This window comes from Rhinoderma darwinii, chromosome 9 (assembly GCF_050947455.1).
Source record: "Rhinoderma darwinii isolate aRhiDar2 chromosome 9, aRhiDar2.hap1, whole genome shotgun sequence".
In the NCBI taxonomy this organism is placed as follows: domain Eukaryota; kingdom Metazoa; phylum Chordata; class Amphibia; order Anura; family Rhinodermatidae; genus Rhinoderma; species Rhinoderma darwinii.
Genome location: NC_134695.1, coordinates 32,625,032 through 32,647,076, shown reverse-complemented (window position 1 = coordinate 32,647,076; position 22,045 = coordinate 32,625,032). Strand labels below are relative to the sequence as shown.

The 22,045-nt window shown below is 42.0% G+C and overlaps 1 protein-coding gene across 2 annotated transcripts in view; it reads right to left on the bottom strand.

Moving 5' to 3' along the window:
- DUS2 (dihydrouridine synthase 2) overlaps nt 1-22,045 on the bottom strand; it is a 117,789-nt gene that overhangs the window by 60,854 nt on the left and 34,890 nt on the right. The window contains exons 6-10 of one of the 2 annotated variants that reach the window (XM_075837484.1): nt 21,355-21,415; nt 16,608-16,693; nt 13,371-13,410; nt 4,466-4,513; nt 3,008-3,073 (exon numbers count right to left, since the gene is read on the bottom strand). In XM_075837484.1, coding sequence (XP_075693599.1) covers nt 3,008-3,073; nt 4,466-4,513; nt 13,371-13,410; nt 16,608-16,693; nt 21,355-21,415 — 301 coding nt within the window. The remainder of the gene's footprint in view (nt 1-3,007; nt 3,074-4,465; nt 4,514-13,370; nt 13,411-16,607; nt 16,694-21,354; nt 21,416-22,045) is intronic. The other variant, XM_075837485.1, reaches the window with a different exon arrangement.

The window sequence follows — 22,045 nt, the reverse complement described above, 5'->3', positions numbered from 1 at the left end:
CCTAACCAATTAGGAACATTTTCGGTCATCGGACAAACCCACTAACCCATTTTTTGCTTTTTCATGTTCTTTTTTCCACTCCCCACACGCCAAGAGCCATAACTTCTTTATGTTTCCGTCAATGGAGTGGTGTAAGGACTTTTGTTTTTGTTTCTATTGGCACCATATAATGTACTGGGAAACTGAAAAAAAAAAATCTTTGTGGGCTGAAATTGGCAAAAACTGGTTTGTTTTTTACGGCTTTCACTGTGCGGTAAAAACGGCAACTTAAATTTATTCTGCGACTCAATACAATTACGGTAATACCAAATTTATAGTTTTCTTTATATTTTTTTTGTCGATTGAGCGGTGAGAGGGCTTATTTTTTCCAGGAGGAGATGTCGTTTTTATTGGTACCATTATTTGGTACATACAACTTTTTGATCACTTTTTATTACATTTCATTGAGCGCTGTAGTTATAAAAAAAACACCAAAAAAACTGAGATTTTGGGGTTTTAAATTGTACGAGTTAAATGTTTTATTGTAAAAGTTCTGACTTTTACGAATGCAGCTATATCAATAATTTTTTTTTTTTACATTATTTTAGAGGAAACATGGGAAAAGGGGTGTTTTTTGAACTTTAAATATTTTTAATTTCACTACTATAAACTTTATTAAACTTTTGTTTTTTTACACGTTTTATTTGTTCCCCTAGGGGACTTCAACCAGTGATTGTTAGATCGCTGGTACAATGCACCGCAATACTAATGTATTGCAGTATATTGTGATTTTTACAGGCTTCTGTCAAGCCCTGCCAGAGGCACAGCTTAACAGACGCAGAGTAAATGCAGACATTAGGGCCTTCATTAGGCCCCCCTGGCTGCCCTGACTACTATCGGCACCCCATGATCGTGTCGCAGGGGGCCGCCACCCTATAACGCTTTAGATAACGCGGTTGCGATTGACCATGGCATTTAACCCCTTCCCGCATTTGTGTCTGGTACGTCGTAGCGGAGGGGGACTGTATGGAGCGCACTCACGCGCTCCATACGCTGCAGGTTTCGGCTGTATTTTACAGCCAACACCCGGGACTAACTGCCAGGAACGGCGATCACGCTGTCCCTGGCTGTTTAACCCTTCAAATGTTGTTGTCAATCTGAAGCATTGAAAAGAGGGGGCGGCGCAATGTGATCGGGGGGTGATGATGGTTGTCATGGCAGGCCAGGGGCCTAATGAAGGCCCCCAGGACTGCCTTCACTCTGCGTATGCTAAGCCCTGTCTATGGCAGGGTTTAACAGCTGCCTGTAAAAATTAAAATATAGTGCATCGTTGGTACAATGCACTAACGTATTGTAGTGCATTGTACCAGCGATCTAGATTGGTGGTTCAAGTCCCCTAGAGAGACTAATGAAATGTGTAAAAAAAACAAAGTGAAATAAAAATAAATTAAAAGTTTTTTTTATTTTTTTAAATAAAAAAAAAATATTTACCAATTTTTCTTCTAAAGTAATGTAAAAAAATGTAACAAAATTGGTATCGCTAAATTCGTAAAATCACTATTAAAATATAGCATTATTTAACGCACACGGTGAATGCCGTAGAAAATCAAATATATAAAACATCAAAATCATTGTTTTTTGGTCAACTTAGCCCCAAAAAGATGTAATAAAGAGTGATAAAAAAAATGTTGAGTACCAAAAAATAATACCGATAAAAACTACAGATTGTCCCGCAAAAAACAAGCCCTCGTACTGTTCAATCTATGAAAAAATAAAAAAGTCATGGGGCTCTCAGAATGTGGCGACACCAATCAATTTTTATTTTTTTTAACAAAGTTGATTTTCTTTAAAAGTAGTCAAATCTAAAAAACCTACATAACTTTGGTATCACCGTAATCTTATTGTAATTGTCGTTTTTACCGCACGGTGAAAGCCGTAAAAACAAAATTCAAAGAACAATTGAGGAATCTCAGTTTTTTTTCCAATTTCAGCTCGCATAGAATTTTTTTTCTAGTTTTCCAGTACATTATATGGTACTTTAAATGCTACCAATAGAAACTACAGCTCCTCCCACAATAAATAAGCCCAAGCACAACTCTATTGATGAAAAAATAAAAACGTTATGGCTCTTGGAATTCAGGGGGGAAAATCTGAAAATGAAAAATGGCTGCGGCAGGATGGGGTTAAACCAGCAGAAATAGGGCGATCGTTGTCCCTGGCCGTTGGTCCAAGGCAAAAGCTATAAATACGCAGCTGACACCCGCAGGTATGGAGTGGGCTCAGTGCGTGAGCCTGCTTCATACATCACCCCCCCCCCCGCACCAGGATGTGCTATTTTGTGCGCGAAAGGGTGAAAGTATGGTTTAAATAACATGCTAACTTTATTTAAAATTGCCGCAATACCATATATGTGTAATTTTTTTATTTATTTAACACGTTTACAAAACAAAAACTGGTTATGGGAAAAAAAAAATGTAATCATTTTTTTAGTCCTACTAGCGAACCTCACACTGCGATCCTCTGATCGCTTCTATAATTCTTTGGTATACTCGGTATTATATCAAACTTGGCCCCCAATCGGTGCCTTGTGATCGCGTCACGGGGCATCAGTAGATTGACCAAGGCAGCCCTTTTCTTCTAACCACCTAGATGCTGCGGCCCCGGTCATTACAGCGGGATGTCGTCTGTATATTACAGCCAGCACCCATTCTTTAAACCTAACTATATATCCATTTGCGAAAACGCACCACTAAAATGGACGTGGTGAATGAGTTAAGTACAAGTTATAAACCCGTGAGCGTCAAGAAAGAAGCAGAAGACAACAAAAGTAATGTAATGAAAGCATGCAATAGATTAGTCAGATGTGAATAAACCTTAAAAAGCAAGATAAAAATTCTTCAGGGATTTTTAGAGTGAAGAAGGGAAATACATGCGTACATGTCTGCAGAACACTACTATTGAAATGTTATTGTAGAAAATTGAGAAGACTAAATACAACAAAGTGGATAGAGAATGACAAAATTCTTACTGTAGGAAGAATGCGTATTTTACATGTCACTGGTTTGGAAATTCCATTCACTAATGTTTTCAATATCTGTGGAATAATATAAAGCTCAATTAAGATGTATTACATTTAAGCTTCTTTGCTTTAACATGTTTTTTTTTTACAATATATATATATATATATATATATATATATATATATATATAAAATGATAAAGGTGATGTAAAAAAAACAACAAAAAAAAACAAACCTGTAAGTTGACTTTGTAATATTTTAGCGAGAAATAAATTCACATATATGCCATTAATTTCTGAAAAAAGTAAGCACACCTTTGACTCCTGGTATTACTTGCTCTAGCATAAACAACCTCCAGCAGTTGTCGCCGACATTGAATGTCAGCCATTTTTCCCACTCTTCCATAGATCATATTTTAGCTGTGCATATTTTGATCGGATTCTTGCACATACAGCCAGTTTTCAATCATCGTACAGCATCTTAATTGCTTTTTCACAGCATAAACCTTTTCATAGGCATAAATGGCAATGGTTACCCAGCTCTGTACCGCGGTTCTGGTTTGATACTGGCAAGACGTGCTGTGGATGGGGTAACCATGTAAAGGACTACAGTTCCCAGGATTCGTCTCTCAGACATTGCTTATATTTACAGCTGGCTGCATGCCCCTCTATGAGGCTATCACACTTGCGTTGTATAATCCGTTACTCTGATCTGCTTTTAGAGGAGAATAAAGATAAACATGGATCCGTTAAAAATCCCATTGAAATCAATGCTATTTTTTTATTGCATCTGTTAGAATCAGTTACGTTACTCATCCGTTTTTTTGACAGAGATAAGAGTGCAGAGTACAGGACTTTTTTTCTGTACAAAAAAACATATGTCTAATGGATGGGTTATTTTTATCATTGGTGTCAATGTAACACAGATGCAAACGGATTGTAATCCGATGTTTTGATTTTAATGGGATTTTTAACGGTTCAATTTTCGTCCTTATTCTGATCTAAAAACGAATCAGAGTATGAGGTTATACAAAGTTGTATATCCTAAAAAGTTTTTAAGTGGATCACTGGAGAATGCTTTAAAGATTTTGGTGCGCAGAACTTCTCAACAGAGCAAAATAGAATTAGAAATTCTATTAGAATTAGAAATAGAATAAATAGCCTGTGCTATGGTATTCTTTCCATCAAAAAAAGGGAAACCTAACGGAACGTAGCCAAACTGATGCAAACTGCTATTGCCATGCCAAATACTTTCCGTTTGTCTCTTCTTCTGACTGAACAGATAAACGGAAATCCAAACAGAAGCCTGACGCTGATGTAACGTGATAAACCCAGAATTGTTTAGAGGATCTGTACATCCAAAGTATTTATTTCAAATGCAGAAAATAACGACAGGTTCAGAATACTGTATTTACAGGACTATTTGTGCTTATTTCAGTAGTGACAAATTACTCTAAACATTACTTACTTTCTCAATTTTTTCTGCGTTTGATAGAAGGGCTGCTCCCATGCCACCCTAAAGCAGAGACAAAGCAAAGTTTTAAGAGTAGTATAAAAACAAAATCCAGAATTAGGTGTCTTTAATGCCCTCAGACTATGTAAACCTTTGAACTATTATTTATTTTTAAAATTATTATGATAAAACTATGTACCACGGTGTTTAATGCAACTTTTTAATTGTTTTTTTTTATTAGAACCTGTATCTTGCGCTCAAACCTAAATCCGTCTGGTCCATGAGCAGGACTGACTGCTTCGGTGACAGTGGGTCCTGCGTGTCTCGCAGGATCCACCTTTTATTGATCTCATTTAAGTTTGGAACCAAGATGTGATCGATAGCAGCTGGACAGACCCACTGTCCCTGAAGCAGTCAGTCCCGCTGACCTGACGGATTCGGGTTTCAGCGCAAGACACAGCTTCTATGTATCAAGGATACATAGAAACTTTATCTCAAAAAGTGAAAAAGTATTTACGTACTAAAAAGCAATTAAAATGTTTCATTGAAACACCATGAAACATTAATTAAATAAATAAATAAAAATAAAAGCGTTCAAAAGGTCTACATAGCCTTTAACACCCCCTTTAGATCATCTGTAAGGCACCATTTTGTAAGGGAAAAAGAAAAAAAGTCTAATATCATGTGCAAGATTTAAGGTAGAAAATACGAAAAGTTCAATTTCCACTTCCAAAATAATTTTTTTCTGCCAGAGATTCTTTATTTTTCTAAATTTCTAACCTGTCAAGTTAAAATAACATTTTAGGGGGGCGTGGCCTAGAGGTGAATGTGAGAGGACGTGTGTGACCGGAGCTCCTGCTGTAATCATCCTTTAAGGTCCATATATCCCGTAAAACTCGGGGAAAATAGCTTCCCTAGGGGCTTACCAGAGTCTGGAGGTGGAGGAGCACGAATACCCGGTCATAATGACGCGCTCTAAGAAGCAGAAGTCGCCGCCAGCGAGTCCCGGGTCCCGCGCTCAAGATGGCGCCGAGGAGAAGGAAGGCCGCAATAGAGGCCTCCGGCAGGAAGTTGTGGAAAAGCTGGAGAGGTTCGCCCGCACGCCGAGAGCAGGGGGGGCGGCTGCACAGCAGCGAAAGTCGGCTGGAGATCAGGCAGCTGGAAGCTCATCATATGGATCCAGGTATTCTCCTTTGGCGGGGGACATGAGAAGTGAGGAGGAGGAGGAGGAGGAGGAGATGAGTGGCGCCATGCAGGATCAGCCAGGTGCTGGAGGGAAAAGTGGAGTAAGGAAGGAGGAACCCTCCCTAAAGGACATTTTGGCAGCGGTGAAGCAGAATTCTATGGTCCTTAATACCTTAGCAAGTCAGATGGGTGGATTGAAGGAGGACATTTTGCTGCTCAGGAATGATTTGCAGAAAGTTGCGGAACGCACCACTGCAGTGGAAGGGAGAGTCTCAGACATGGAGGATGCGATTCCTCACATAAAGCAGGATGTACAGGCACATTCGCAGGCAGTGGCGACATTGATGGCTAAGACAGACGATATGGAAAATCGGCTGAGACGAAATAATGTGCGCCTTGTGGGGGTTCCGGAAAGAGTGGAGGGAACGAATCCGGATGACTTCTTTGAAAAGTGGCTGATAGACACATTTGGTAGAGAGGAATTGACCCCTTTATTTGCGGTGGAGAGAGCGCACAGGGTGCCGACCAGACCTGGCCCTCCCGGAAGGCCGCCGAGACCGGTGCTGATAAAGATTCTACATTATAAAGATAGAGACAAGATCCTGAGGAAAGCTAGAGAACGTCAAGACATCTCCTTTAATGGGGTGAAAGTGTCCTTCTTCCCGGACTTCTCTTTGGAAGTACAACGGAAAAGATCACAGTTTATGGATATAAAAAGACGACTAAGGGCATTACAAGTGCAATATTCCATGCTGTATCCTGCCCGTTTGAGAGTGGTGGCGCTGGGAACAACTTCCTTTTTTGAGACACCGAGAGAAGCGGTTAGATGGTTGGATAGCCATGAAAGTCAGCTGAGACCGGCAGAGGGACGGCGTTGATCCGGAACAGACCGGCTGGCAAAAGGAGGCTGGGGATGCAGGACTGAACCAGGTGTCGTAGGAAAAATTGCAAGATTTGGCATTTGATTGGACTTGGAGTTGGAGGGCATGGTTGCGGGGACCGCGGAAGACCGGAAGAGGAGGAATGTGTTTATGGACATTGAGGGGTATTGATATGCTGAAGGGATGGTAGTTTATTTGTAAGAAAATGGCAGCGGGAGGGATGGTCAGTTAAGCGGGAAAAGCACATAACGAGTTATGGCATTGTTGAATGTATGGTGGGCGGAGTTGACCTGCCGATGTTTGTTATGGGTAATGGCAGATACGTTCTGTTGCCCCAACCCTTGGAAAGGGGTAGGTTTACGGGGGAGGTTGCAGGGGGGGGAGGGGAGGTTGCAGGGGGGGGAGGGGAGGGAGGGAAAGGAGACCCAGCCGGTCGGATATGTAAAATTAAGAGAACAGGATAGGAGGAGCTGTGATATGTTGAGGGATGATGGGATCAATTAATTGTTTGTCCTGGAATGTACGGGGCCTGCGGGAAGCCAGAAAACGACAGGCGGTATTTGATTTTATTAGAAAACAGGAGTCGAGGGTGATAGGACTACAGGAGACACATATGACTAGGGATTCAGTTTCCATGATGCATAGGGCCTGGGTAGGCCATAGTTTTCATTCTTACCATACTACATATTCAAGGGGGGTGAGTCTTCTCATACATAGGGCAGTGCCATTTGTATGTCACGACTCCTTCCAGGATGGGGAGGGGCGGTATGTGGGGGTACACTGTACATTGTATCATTGGAATTGTGTGTTGGTGGTGTTGTATGTACCCCCTCCGTTTTCTAGTGGATGTATCAAGAAAGTGGTGGAGGAACTGGCTAGGTACCCGGAGGTGCCGTTAATAGTGATGGGGGATTTTAACGCAGTATTGAATACCAATATGGATAAATTTGGCATGACAGGGGGAGGTGTAACAGCTTTTGGCCATCTGGTTGCTGAAATGGGCTGGCGGGACATATGGAGGGATAAACATCCAAATAGCTTTCAGTATTCTTGTGCGTCTTCCACATATCAGTCTTTATCCAGGATAGACTTAATCTTGTGCTCACCGACAGCGGTACCATTTGTAGCTCAGATAGAATACTTGCAAAGAGCGTTATCGGATCATTCTCCTGTGTTAATGAAGGTAGAGACGGAGGAGAGGACAGGGCGGGGGCAAGGGTGTTGGAAACTTAATGCCTTTTGGCTAAAGCTGATAGACAATAAACAAATTTTAGACCTCATAAAGGAGTACTTTCAGTTCAATTCAGGAACGGTACCGCAAGAGATACTGTGGGACGCGATGAAGGCGTGGCTGAGAGGGGTGTTCATCCAGCACATTTCAGCAGTAAAAACACGGTCTAGACAATTAGGAGAAGCACTGTTGGGAAGGGTAGAGGAGACAGAAAGGCTGCATATAATAGATAACACAACAGACACATTGAAGCATTGGGTGGAGGCGCAGCGGTTGTTAAAGCAACATCAGTTGGAGAGGGCAGATAACAAAAGGATGTTTTTAAAACGCCAATATTATGAGGAGGGGGAAACCACTGGACGGTTACTGGCAAGGATGGCGCAGGCTCAGAGGGAGAATAATTACATACACACCATTAAAGGGGAGGGGGGGGAGGTTGGAGACTGATACAGGACAGATTTTGAAAGTGTTTCAGCAGTTCTACTCGGATTTGTATGCCTCTAGGGCAGAGCACACGCCTCAGCAGCTGGAAGAGTATATAGGGGAGATAGAATTTCCTAGGTTGGGGGGGGAGGAGAGAGGGACATTGGAGGAGCCAATATCTCTGGAGGAAATACAGGCGGCTATAGGGATACTAGCCAGTGAAAAGGCGCCGGGGTCGGATGGTCTTCCGGTGGAAGTTTTTAAGGAATATGGGGAGGAGCTTGCGCCGCAGTTACTGGCCACTCTTTTAGATAGCTTCAATAGGGGGCGGCTTCCAGAAACAATGTATGAAGCGACTATAGTAGTTCTGCCTAAAGAGGGGAAGGATCCTCAACTCCCGGGCTCTTATAGACCAGTCTCACTGCTGACGGCGGATATTAAAATCATGGCGAAAGTATTGGCGCTTCGACTAGCTAAAGTAGTAGCTGGGGTGGTACACGGAGATCAGGCCGGTTTTATGCCATCCAAATCGACGGCGGTAAATCTGAGGCGGCTGTTTTTGAATCTACAAGTTATGCCGGATAATCGTGGGGGGAGAGCCATAATGTCCTTAGATGCGGCCAAAGCATTCGATTGTGTGGAGTGGAATTATTTGTGGTCAGTTCTGGAAAAAATGGGATTTGGCCCTAATTATATAAAATGGGTAAAATTGTTGTATGTAGCCCCGACAGCAAAGATAAGGGTGAATGGGGTGTTATCGGATCGGTTTGCGCTGGAGCGGGGAACGCGTCAGGGATGTCCATTGTCCCCATTGTTGTTTGCGTTGGCGGTGGAACCCTTGGCGTGTGCAGTGAGACAACATGAACACATTCAGGGGTTGAGATATGGGGGGGTGGAGGAAAGAATTGCATTATACGCAGATGATATGCTGCTATTCATGGCGGATACCGAACGCACATTACCGTTAGTGATGGCCCTAATTAAGCGGTTTGGGAAATATTCAGGACTACTCATTAATTGGTCAAAATCGGCCCTAATGCTCATGGACCCGGGGGATATTCAGAATGGGGAAGAGGAGGTGGAGATACCTGTGGTGAAGGAGTTTAAGTATTTGGGGGTGAGGGTGACGGCGAAAGTACAGGATTATATGTCCCTTAATGTAATGCCACTGTTAACAAAGATAAAAGCCAAAGTAGAGGCGTGGAATAAGTTGCCCCTATCGGCTCTGGGTAGGACAAATTTGATTAAAATGATCCTTATGCCCCAGGTGTTGTATGTCCTACATAACTCACCGGTATGGATCCCCAAATATTGGTTCAGGAGATTGCATAACCTTTTTAGAGACCTAGTATGGAAGAAGGGGGTACCTAGGATTAAACTGGAGAAATTACAGCTGCCAAAGGAGGAGGGGGGCCTGGCTGTTCCTAATGCTTGGGTGTATTATTTAGCTGCCCAATGTCAGCATTTCTGGGGGTGGGAGCAGGAAGAGACATGGGGGTCCAGTGCGCGCATCCTATCATATCTGGGGGGGGGGGGGAGAACCCGTTGGCAGGACTGGAAGCGCACAGATATAAACAGATGGCGAGTACCAGACCCACTCTGCTTCTCATACATAAGGTGTGGTGGCAGTGCAAGCAATTGCTGGGGATAGGGGAGTGCACTAAATATACACCGCTCTGGAGGAATGCTTATTTGGGGGAATTGGGTAAATTGGAAGGGATGCAGGGGTGGGAGCAGCAAGGCATAATACGGTTGAATCAGTTGTATGAGGGAGACATACTCAAATCTTTTCAGCAAGTAAGGGAGGAGTTTCAACTGGACTCCCGCATGTTTTATCAGTACCTGCAGATTCGGCACGCAGTGCAGACACAAGCGGTCAGTGTGGACCTGACGATGCATGCAGCCGGGGTGTTGGAGCATATTGCAAAGGCAGTATCATCAAAAGGATTAATCTCATTGGTTTATCGCAGGTTGTTGGTGGAACATCTGGGAGATCCTATGGCAACAGTGAAAGCAATATGGGAGAGGGATGTGGGTCCTATTACAACAGACCACTGGGAGGCGGTATTGGCAGCAACATGTACTTTGTCCATTAATGTAGCACAACGAAGATCGCAGTTGTTTCTGATACATAGGGTGTACAGGACCCCGTGGGTGCTGAAACAAATGGGATTAAGAGCGGATGCAAAGTGCCCTAGGTGCCCGGAAGAAAAAGCAGACATCCTTCATATGTTCTGGACATGTGGGAAGCTGGGGAGTCTGTGGACGGAAATATTGGAACTAGTGGGGAGAGTGTTTGAGGTACAGATCCCATGGGATCCGGTAGTAATGCTGCTAGGGTATGTTGGAGATTTGGGGGGAGATAGGATGTCAGGGTTGGCAATTGCTAAAATACTGTATCAAGTTCGGAAAGGAATTGCAAAGCACTGGCTGGATGCGGAGCCACCATCAAAACAAGAAATCATAGGGGCACTTAACTCACAGGTTCTGATGGAGTATAGGATATACTCCAAGAGGGGGTCCAGGGTCAAGTTCGACAAACAATGGGCTAGGTGGATTGATCAATCTGGGTATGCTTCTGTGGAGCTAATGACACTAAGGCAACAAGTGCAGGTATAGGGCCACTGAGGGGAGAGGATTGGAAAAGTGGTACTGAGGAGATCGGCTGGGGGGGATACAGGGGGGAGTTGGGGGGAAGGGAATGTTTGGTTAAATGTAAAGAATTGGGTCTGTTGAAAATTGCTTGTACACTGTATGAGAACGTACAATGACCTGTAATAATGTGGAGTTTTGTTGAATAAACTTGAACTGATTAAAAAAAAAAAAATAACATTTTAAGTTGCTGATCTAAGACTGGTGCATCCGGTATATTTATTTGATCGCCATTTTTGTCGCGATCATCAATATTGCATTGACTATTGGGGGGAGATTTATCACTGCAGTATTGCCTCCTGATTTGCATTGTTTCGAAAGGAATAAACCCTCCATTGTACCTATATTGCTCCAGTTCACTTTTATCATAATTTTTTAGGTTTAGGGTTCAATCCAATTCAAAAGGTTTTCTGGAAATCCCCCCCTCTCATACGAAGGTATATTGAAGGGTCACCGGCAAAAAGTTGCTCTTAGGAAATTGAAAGCAAACTATATTTTCATTCAAAAAGCTTTGTGTTTTTGCTAACAGCGAATATAAACCTTAACTTTAAATATTTAAAAGGGGTAGTCCGGTGAAATAAAAATCATGCCTGGCCATTCATATCTGATCAGCTGGGGTCTGACCTTTTAGCACATTGTCAATCAGCTGTTTGAAGAGGCTGCGGCCCCCCACCGATCAGGTTTGAGTGGCCTATCCGAAGGATAAACCCTTTAACTATACAAAACTTTGATTCCAGAGCCCTTACTAGAACTTCAAGGTGTTGACCAGAATAGAAAAAAGAAAACCTACATTTTGAAATTACTTTTTGTGAAGATACGTATTTATTTAAATATCCATTGAAAAACAGCATATGGCCACCTAACCAATGCATGTGTGTCCTACAATAAGTCGATTCCATATAAAAATACAGAGGGATTAAAAAAATAAAAAAATAAAAATGTCTCATGCATGTTCAAAAATTAACTACTAATCTCTAGAGATCACGAATTGCATTAAAGGGGTTCTCTCATGAAGATAACCCCTTTTGAAATAAAAGCCTTAAGGCCCTATTACACCGGCCAATTTTGGCCGGTGCAACGAGCACCGATCAACGACACAGCTCATTGATCGGCGCTCGTTTGCTGCTATCACAAGGAGCTACGTATGGGGACGAGAGGTCGTTACTCCGATCGCTCGTCCCCATACATTATTATCATGTCGGCAGCTCTTCTCCCTGTTTACACAGGGAGATGTGCTGCCGACAATGAAAATATTTCAGTTTTTTTTAAACTATACGATCAGCAGATGAACGAGCTCGTTCATCTGCTGATCGCTGCCCTGTTTACACAGGGAAATTATCGGCAACGAGCGTTATATGAACGCTTGTCTGCCCGATAATTGCCCAGTGTAAAAGGGCCCTTACCCTCAGATCCCCCAAAAAGACCCTATAGGTCCCGACATATTTTGTTGGCTGCTGCACCCCAGCTATATGCTAGCCTCTGTAAGTATATACTAGTTAGGACTATAGCTTTATTCGAGGTCGCTCTGTTCAGGGCAGATTCCCCGCTTTCCTGCTTAGGAATAACTGCTTAAAGTCCCAAAGACTAAACTAGGGGTCAACATTATCCCTTCTCTATAGTTCCCTGAGATGTAGTAGGCAGTAGTGTTGTCCTGATACCAGAATTTGGTCTCCGATACCAATCGATACCGATACTTTGTGTAGTATTGAGATTTTCGATACTAAAACAATACTTTATGAAGAATTTTGAACCTCCATGTGCCTCATATTATTAGTAATTAACCCCGTCATGTATCTCAGTCGAAATGGACAACATTGGGTTAATGAGGTACATGATGGGGTTCATTACTATTAATGTGAGGCACATGGAGGTTCAAAATTCATATTACCACGTGCCTTAATAAGTGAAAGAAAGCAGTTTTTCTTTTCTTTTTTTTACAGCGTAGACATCATGAATGACGCTATAAATTTGTTGTGCAGGTTATTACAGTTGCGACGATACCGAATATGTGTATATGTTATGTATTGAGACATTTATTTTAATGTTTATTGTAAAAAAGTGTGTCAGAAGGCGGTTGCTAAGGAACCCCGTGACATCAAATAATGACGTCAAAGGGATTCCCTGTGCAGAGAGGGCTTGGAAGCAAGCAGAAAAGACGCAATCCCCGTATGTCTCTGTATGCAGATCACTAGTAACAGTTATCCAATGTGCTGTTGCCATTAGATCACTGTGGTCAATGATCTGTATATAGGGACAGCAGGGATAAAAAATAATATAATAAAATGCCTTAAAAAAAAAAGAAACAAAATAAAAGAGAAAAGCCCCCATGCCCCCAAAATACTGCAAAACTCACCGAATCCACACACACTAATTTAAGACATTCTGCATGAAACTAACGCGTTTGGCATCGGCGCCGGCATTAATACGTTTCTGTCACACAGAAAGCAGAATAATCCAAAACATAAAATAATTACTCCTGGCTACCAATTTTAGTCTCTTCTACTCCGGGCCTATCTATTTTTGTGCCTTCTCTAAAAAAATTCTTTACCTTGATGACTATCATCCATGTATAGACGCTGCATCTAAAGCTAAAACAGGGTTGTTTATTTCGGTGCTATAGCGACATTATAAGTTACACAATATAGACATATATAGTATTGTAATACACAGAAGGATTCTTTATTTTTATTTATTTTTTTAAAACATCATTTTTATTGACAATTTTTAACATTTTGTTTTAAACAGATCACATAGAATTTGCGTCATAATTGAACAACACGCAATTTACAAAACAGAATAAAATAAAATACAGTCATGGCATATGACCAGGTTCACATAGTAAATGAAAAGAAAAACAGTACTTCCCCGTCCTCTGAACACGACTTAGGTCAGCAATAGAAAACAGCGCATAGAATATAATTATAATAAACCAGAGCTAACGAGAGCCAAAGATTTCCCCCCTGCAATCTTCTATCAAGACCGGATTTGTAAACCACCCAAAGTGCCTGTCAGAAGTTCCGTATGATACCAAGCAGTGTGCCTAAAAGGCGTAACAATTTCCGCCACCTCGGCAGAAGGCATTGCGATTCAATAAAGATTCGCCATTTAGCAAATAGCTTCTTAGCTCCCGCTTCTTTCCGTCTTTCCACCTCCACTAGTTCAAGTGCTAATAACCGTTTCAAATGTAACACTATCATGTGAAGACCCGGCGTGTCAGCTTCCAGCCATCTACAGAGAAGGCACCTTAAGGCCACCAGTAAAATTGTATGTATCAAGGGGGGAGGAGATCTAGTCTCCCGACTACCTTCCTACTCTGGCAGTCGAGCCTGGTGGAACAACAGCGCCTGAGGCGTCATAGGAAGTTTCGCCTTCCAATGATCTAAGATACATTTGTGTACAATCAACCAGTAACGTTTAGTATGAGCACAACTCCATACTCCATGCCAAAGATTCATCAATGAAGTGCTACACTTGGGGCAAGCAGTGATGCGATCGGGGAAGGACTGTGAAGGTAAAATATTAAAGCCATATATTGCTGAATGCATTAACTTAAAATAGGTTTTCCTCCAACTCTCACTCAAGATGACCTTCCGTACAGTCTCCCAACCTTCCAATATGGTCTCCCCTATATCCGGATCTTGAGTCCACCTTTGGATTCATTTTTTTAAAGTCAATATTATTAAACAAACTTCCTTAACCCTTTAACCCCTTCCCGTCTAAGTCATTATTTTGATTTTCATATTTCCTCGCCACCTTCCAAGAGCCATAACGTTTTAATTTTTCTATCGATATAGCCGTATGAGGGACTAGATTTTTGCGGGACAAGTTGTAGTTTTTTATGGCACCATTTATTGTACTAGGAAGTGGGAAAAATTATTTCTGGGGTGAAAAATGAAAAAAAAAAAAAACAGCGATTCCCCCATTGTTTTTGGTGCTTCGTTTTTACTGCGTTCACTGTGCAATTAAAATGAGATGTTAACTTCATTCTGCTTGTCAATACAATTACGGCGAGCTCAAATTTATAGTTTTTTTTATATTTTACTACTTTTAAGGAAGAGACAAATTGCAAAAAATAAAAAGTATTTTGTGTCTCCAAATTCTTAGGGCCATAACTTTTTTATTTTTCCATCGATTTTGCGGTGTGAGGGCTCATCTTTTGCAGGACGAGCTTAGTTTTAATGGTACCATGCTTGGGTACATGCAAATTTTTGATCACTTTTTATAACATTTCTTTTTACAGCGTTCACCGTGCATGTTAAATAATGTTATATTATATTAGTTCAGACTTTTACGGATGCGGTAATTCCAATTATTTTTATTATTGTTTTTTTTACAATGATTCAGGGGAAAAAAATGGTTTTTTTTCTAACTATTAATATATATTTTTTGTACATATGGGACTTGAACCAGCGATCGCTTGATTGCTTGCTCTATATACTGAAATACTAATGTATTGCATTATATCGTGTTTCTGACAGGCATCTATGACAGGCTTAATAAGAGTACAAATATGGCAGATCTGGCGGCCTTCATTAAAGGTGTTGTCCACGCACAGACAACTGATGACCTATCCACAGGATAGGCCATCAGTATATGAACGGTGGGCGTCCCCACCGATCAGCTGCTCCGAATGCCTCTGGGCACCAGATGTCTCCCGTCAGGGAATAGCAGGCGAGCTGCAGTTATGCAGCACGGACGCTATGCAGTAGTTGGAGCCATCTACTTCTGGCTCTGAATACTGCATACCCTGAATAACAGAGGCAGCCGGAACAGCTGATAAGCGTAGGGTCATTAACGGATGACCTATCCTGTGGATAGGTCATAATTTGTCAGTGCGTGGACAAACCTATTAAGCCCCCATGCTGCCATGCCAACCATCAGCACCCCGTGATCTCGTCGCAGTTGGAGGTCAGAGGCAGAACTGCTGCAAGAAATGACATGCCACTATTTTTTCTCCCTAATGGCCAATAGCCGCTCGGGGAAAGAAAACGCCTCTGCCTTCCAATAGGGTGCGATTTCTGACGTTTTTTTAGCGATGATTCCGATGCAGTTTCTGTGTCAAAATTAGCTCCAAAAAACTCTGAACAGAGCTTAAGAAAATAAATAAATAAATAAAACAATCACCTTAAGGCTATGTTCGCACTTAATTTTTTGCAGGTGGAATTTCTGCCCCAAAATTCCGTTTGGAAGTTTGAGGCAGATTTTCCTTTCCCTGCACGCCGATTTTCGCAGCGTTTTTCGGCCGCAACCATTGAGCGCCGCGGGCATAAAACGCTGCGAAATACGATTTCTCTGCCTCCCATTGAAGTCAATGGGAGGTCGGAGGCGTAAACGGCCGAAGATAGGGCATGTACCTTCTTTCTCCCGCAAGGCGGTTTTACCGCTCGCGGGAGAAAACCGCCCCCGACTCCCATTGAAATCAATGGGAGGCATTTTCGGGCCGTTTTTGACGAGTTTTGCGGCGCGGTTTCCGCAACAAAAAACTCGTCAAGAAACTCTGTGTGAACATAGCCTTAGAATGCGGCATTCCAAAAGGTGAAATTTTGCTCTGGGCATGAAGGCCCAAAACACTACTTGGCATGAAAGGGTTAATCGTGGGACAACCCCTTTACATCTTCTAAGAATTAAGATTTTTAATGCAGTAATAAAAGGTTAAAGGGGTTATTCAATGAATAATTTTTATACCCAAAGTCCTGAAATACTTTTAAAGGGGTTTTCCGGAACCAATTATCTAATTTCTATTTTACTGCACATATAAAAATAATTTAATTTGTAATATACTTACGTTTTGATTTCATCTTCTAACACCCGATTCCAGCGCTGGTCACGTGATGCGTCTCCAGTAGCAAAATCCTTACTTCCGGCACTAGCCTGTTCATGATAGGAGTTCCATTTTCAGGCAGGCTCAATTAGCCGGTACATCATTCCTAACGTTACTGTACACTAAGGGAAGTAGTAAACCGGATACTCCCTTTCTTCTGAGTTTCCGGTCTGCTGCTAGGGGAGAGAAACACTGCTAGAACCTGAGCATGCATGGTTTCTACACTAGCAGTGTTTACAACGCATGCCCACTCTGCACTATCACACCACCTGCGCGTCATATTCTCCCCCCTAGCAGAGGACCGAAAACTATCCTAAGAAATTATGTGATGTCAGGAGCCAGTTGCTAGTAGCTCTCTGACAAGGACTCCGGGGCTGGGTTAAAGCCGGAGTCCCGGGCAGAGCGCTAGTATAGACTCTGATGTCAGGGGATTCCCCAGAGTCCTGGAGCAATGTCCATATATGGACAGTGTTGTTGGGGGCTTCCCCAGAGCGGAGTCCTGGGAAGACCGCTAGTATAGGCTCTGCTCGGGGACTCTGTGGAATCCCTTGACATCACTGTTCATATATGGACATATATGTCCATATACTAGCGCTCTGCCCGGGACTCCGGCTCTGGGGAAGCCCCTGACAACACTGTCCGTATATGGACTGATGTCAGGGGATCCCACAGAGTCCCGTAGCAGAGCCTATACTAGAGCTCTATCCAGCTCTGGGACCACGGCTCTGGGGTCAAATTAAGTTTTTTTTTTAACCATTATGTAAGAGAGTTCCGTTTGGTACAGCGCTGATATGTTGCAAGTTTATTGTTAGCTCTCACTGATCTAATGAGAAGTAAAATGGCAACGGAGATGGTTTATAGGTGGGTGTAGTAGGCGTGATGAGTCTCTCCTGCTGGCGCATTGCATGCTTGGCCACAAGCGGTGCATGCCGGGAACAGTATGACCGGAAGAGCAAGAGAACGAACACACATAGAGGTAAACAAACATCTCAATGTAAACAATAGAGAATAATGGTAGATTAAAAAATAAAAATGTAGATAACGATATTCAGGGGGCATTAAAGGGAAGGTGTCATGAAATATTTTTTTTATCATATTGCTTTTAATATGATATTAACATACATTTTATTTGTGTTCTCATGTTCTACTTTTTACTTTGTTCTTACTTCTACTTCTCTATGGGGGCTGCCATTTTTTTTCATCTCTGTATGGGTCGATTGACGACACATACAGAGATGGAATACGGCACATACAATCCCATAGAGAATGCGAACGGAAGCCGTTCGATTCTCTGCAGCGTACGTCGTCTGTGTGGGAACGGTGCATGCGCCGCGCCCACACAGACCAAAACGAAGCTCGTTTGCAGAGCGAAATCCGGCGCCATTTTCATGTGGAGCGGAAGCCGCTGCCGGACAGTAAGAGGACGAGTTCTGGCCGCAGCTTACGGCAATATGCGAAGGCGCAAGGAATAGGAGCGGAGGCGGCAGGAGAAGGTAATTTAGGTTCGTGTATGTGATGTGTGTATTATGTTCGTGTTATACGGTTTGCTGAGCACTGTAGCTTATCCTCCTACACTGTGCAGTCGCTCAGAAAATGGCGGCACACAGTGTAGGAGGTTTGAAGATTCAAACCCCTCCTTCTCCTGGCACTAGCCAGAATAAGGGAGGGGAGATTGTGTGAGGAGACTAGAGAGAGTGTGTCTACCCCAAATTTGCAGCATAAAGAAATGAGGTTGCTTTACCATATTGACCATGCTGCAATTTTGGGAACTGCTCCCTCTAGTGGCCAGCACATGGAAATGTTATAAATTAGAATCTAATTTATAATATTTCCTGACTTGTGAAAAAAATGAAAAAAATTAAAACAATGTGTAATCACTTAAATAATAATTGTTTAACTAAAAAAAAAATATTGGAAAACCCATTTAAATCAGTTGAAAGTAATTTGAAGGGTATCTAGCATAAAAAAATACCTCATCATTTTCTGCTTCCCTGTGACCCACCTGTTGCTGATGCTAATCTGTGCTGCTGGGGAAGGGGCTCTCAGCAGAATTAGTCTTTTTAACTTCCACTGCAAAAGGAGTCTTCTCTGCTATACTACCATTCTACTGCAGAGGCTCTGCTCCTTCCCTGACAAGCAGGGCAGAAAACTATTTCTATTGACTGCTCTGCAGTGAACAGAGGCTCACTATGCAGAGGACAGACTGTGTGGAATGGCTGAGCATGCGTGTCCATCAGCACTCAGCTTATTATGTGGACAAGCACATTGCTATACACTTTGAACACCAGGTGGTACCATACTATATAAGTAAATGTCATAACTCTTAACGGGATCATTTTTTTAACAGCATTTAAATTGCCAACATTGTTCATTTTGTATGATCTATACAATCAAGGGACAACCTCTTCAAGTTTTATGTTAGCTTTATCCATTGCGATATATTTTTGTTGGTCTAGGGATAGCGACCTGCTACCACCATAGCTGATTAATTAATTTAGGGGTTAGCAAGAAAACAAAAATACCTTCTATCTAGCTACCGAATTTACATCCCCATAACCTACAGTATAGGCACAAAATGACCGACACTTTAAGGGATGTTCACATAGCTTAGGGCCTGTTCACATCACCGTTCGCTTTCCGGTCCGAGGTTCCGTCGGAGGTTTCCGTCGGGTGAACCCCGCAACGGAAAGTCAAACTGAAACCACAGCTTCCGTTTGCATCACCATTGATATCAATGGTGACGGAAACATCGCTAATGGTTTCCGTTCGTCACCATTCCGGCAGGTTTCCGTTTTTCCGACGGAATAGCGCAGTCGACTCCGCTATTGATTCTGTCGTTAAAATGAAAACTTGCCGGAATGGTGACGAATGGAAACAATTATCGATATTTCCGTCACCATTGATATCAATGGTGACTGAAACGGAAACTGTGGTTTCAGTTTCACTTTCCGTTGCGGGGTTCACCTGATGGAAACCTCAGACGGAACCCCGGAACGGAAAGCGAACAGTGATGTGAACAGGCCCTTATGCACAAAGCAGGAACCTATGGGGCTGATTTCAAGAGAAAACAGCCTCTGAATCCAGGTGTTTGGAGCTAATTTTCAAAGGGATTTTTTTTAAAGCATTTTTAAAGCGTATTTTGAGGCGTATCTTTGAATAGTTTTTTGTAGTTTCAAACTCTGCCTCAAAAAAGCCTCAATAATTGACATTTCGCTGCGTTTGTTTAAAGAGAGGCGAAAAATTAGACCTGGTATGCACTACACAGTTTTTTTTTACCATAGCATTCAATGGAAAGCGGTTTGCAAGCGTTTTCAAGGTGTATTTTGGATTATAAATTGCCTAAAAAAACCTCAGTGTGAACGTAACCTTCATCACTTCCTTACCAGAAGCTTTACCCTCTTCCTGACCAGGCACATTTTCCAGTTTTAGTCATGTGTCAATTTAAAAGCAAATTGTTGTTTTAGTACTCTTCCAACCTACGTGTATTTTGGTCTTGCTTTTCTCAGAACATATTGGGCTTCCATAATGTGTAAAAAGATAAGTGATGTATTTAACTTTTATTTTTATTTATTTTTTTAAATATAGAAGGAAAAAATAAAAACAAATGTGAAGCACAAAATGTGAATATGTAAATAATAATATATATATATATATATATATATATATATATATATATGTTTTTACATCTGATTCATGCCACTGGCTTAATACACCTGAACACATATTTGGCAACTTCTGCAATACCAAATCTGTGTGCATTTCTTACACGCTGGTCGCAAAATGGAGCTTAAAAATGAATGGTTCGAAAACTGGCTTTTGGGGACAAAATTTTCCAAAGCTGGTTTGCCGACACCATATGACCATTAGGCTGGGTTCACACGAGCACATTACGTCCGTAATGGACGGAACGTATTTCGGCCGGAAGTTCCGGACCGAACACAGTGCAGGGAGCCGGGCTCCTAGCATCATAGTTATGTAACATGTTGACAGTATGGGACAGTTGTCCTGCAGCGAAGCAGCGACTCCTAGCATCGTACATAACTATGATGCTAGGAGCCAGGCTCCCTGCACGGTGTTCGGTCCGGGATTAGCGGCCGAAATACGTTCCGTCCATTACGGACATAACATGGTCGTGTGAATCCAGCCTTACAGATGTTGTGAAGTGCCAAAACAGTGAACACCCCCAAAATCCTTGCAGAGATAAGCGCGGGTTGCCCGGACGTTTATAATCTATGGACAGTCCGCAATTGGTTAAAAACCTCATAGCAATATGGCTACACCCACAGCAATGCCCCTTATATAAAAAAAGGTTAACCTGAAATCTAATACCCATGTAACACGGTAACAGATAATACTCCAATCCAGTGCCCAAATGAAACTGCCCACAGTCTGGCAAGTCTGGATTAAAGAAATAAGTGATCTCCAGATATTGATAAATATTAATCTTTAAACCGGTATGAGACATTATTTCATCTTCTTTCCTCTATTTATATGGGAATTTACTTATTGTAAGCTGAATATGGATTGGTTCGGTGACATTATACTGCTATTAGGTATCTGGAACTAAAGTATAGTATACTTTGTATTAGTGCATATCTAGTGCAGTGTTATTCTTGTCGTCAAAAGTGAAGGAACGGACTAAAACGTATCGTAAAAGTGAAAGCGCTTGTATAAGAGATACATTAAAAAAAAAAAGAAAAAATGATCATACCTTGGTGGAATACTCCTTTGGACAACCCATGTTAACATCAATAGCAGCAACATCATTTTCTCTACACAGAAAAAGAATATGATATTATAAGAACAGCAACAACAAAATGTATTAATGGCAGTAATGTGTTATATAGGTGGAATGATCAGGAGTCCACATACTTTTGGCCATATGGTGGATATACATTGTACCTAAAAGTATGTCTTTAAAACAGCCTATATTCTTCAAGGTCTAGATTCCACAATGTACTGGATAAACTTCTTACAGGTATAGTGGAGGTACAGGAGGGACGCTGGGGTGGGGGATATTACAGTATTTTCAGCTGAACGACTATTTGTGGAATTATAGCATCTTTCCATAACTCAAGTATAAATGTAATTTTACAAATTGAAATACATATTTATAAAAAGCCTTCATTTTGCGATGGTCTGTCATTGAAATGTCAATAGAAATTTTTATCAGTCACATTTATGGAAAAGCACACTGGATAAGAAATATTCTACCAGAGTTAAAGGGGTTTTCCAGCTTCTGACAACTGATGACCTATCCACCGGATAGGTCATCAATACATGATATGTGGGGGTTCGACAACCGGGCCCCCCACAGATCAGCTGGTCCGATGCCTCCGTGCACCGGACGTACAAGCCGGAAGAAGATAGCTCAGGCCTCAGAATAGCGGCCGAGCTGCAGT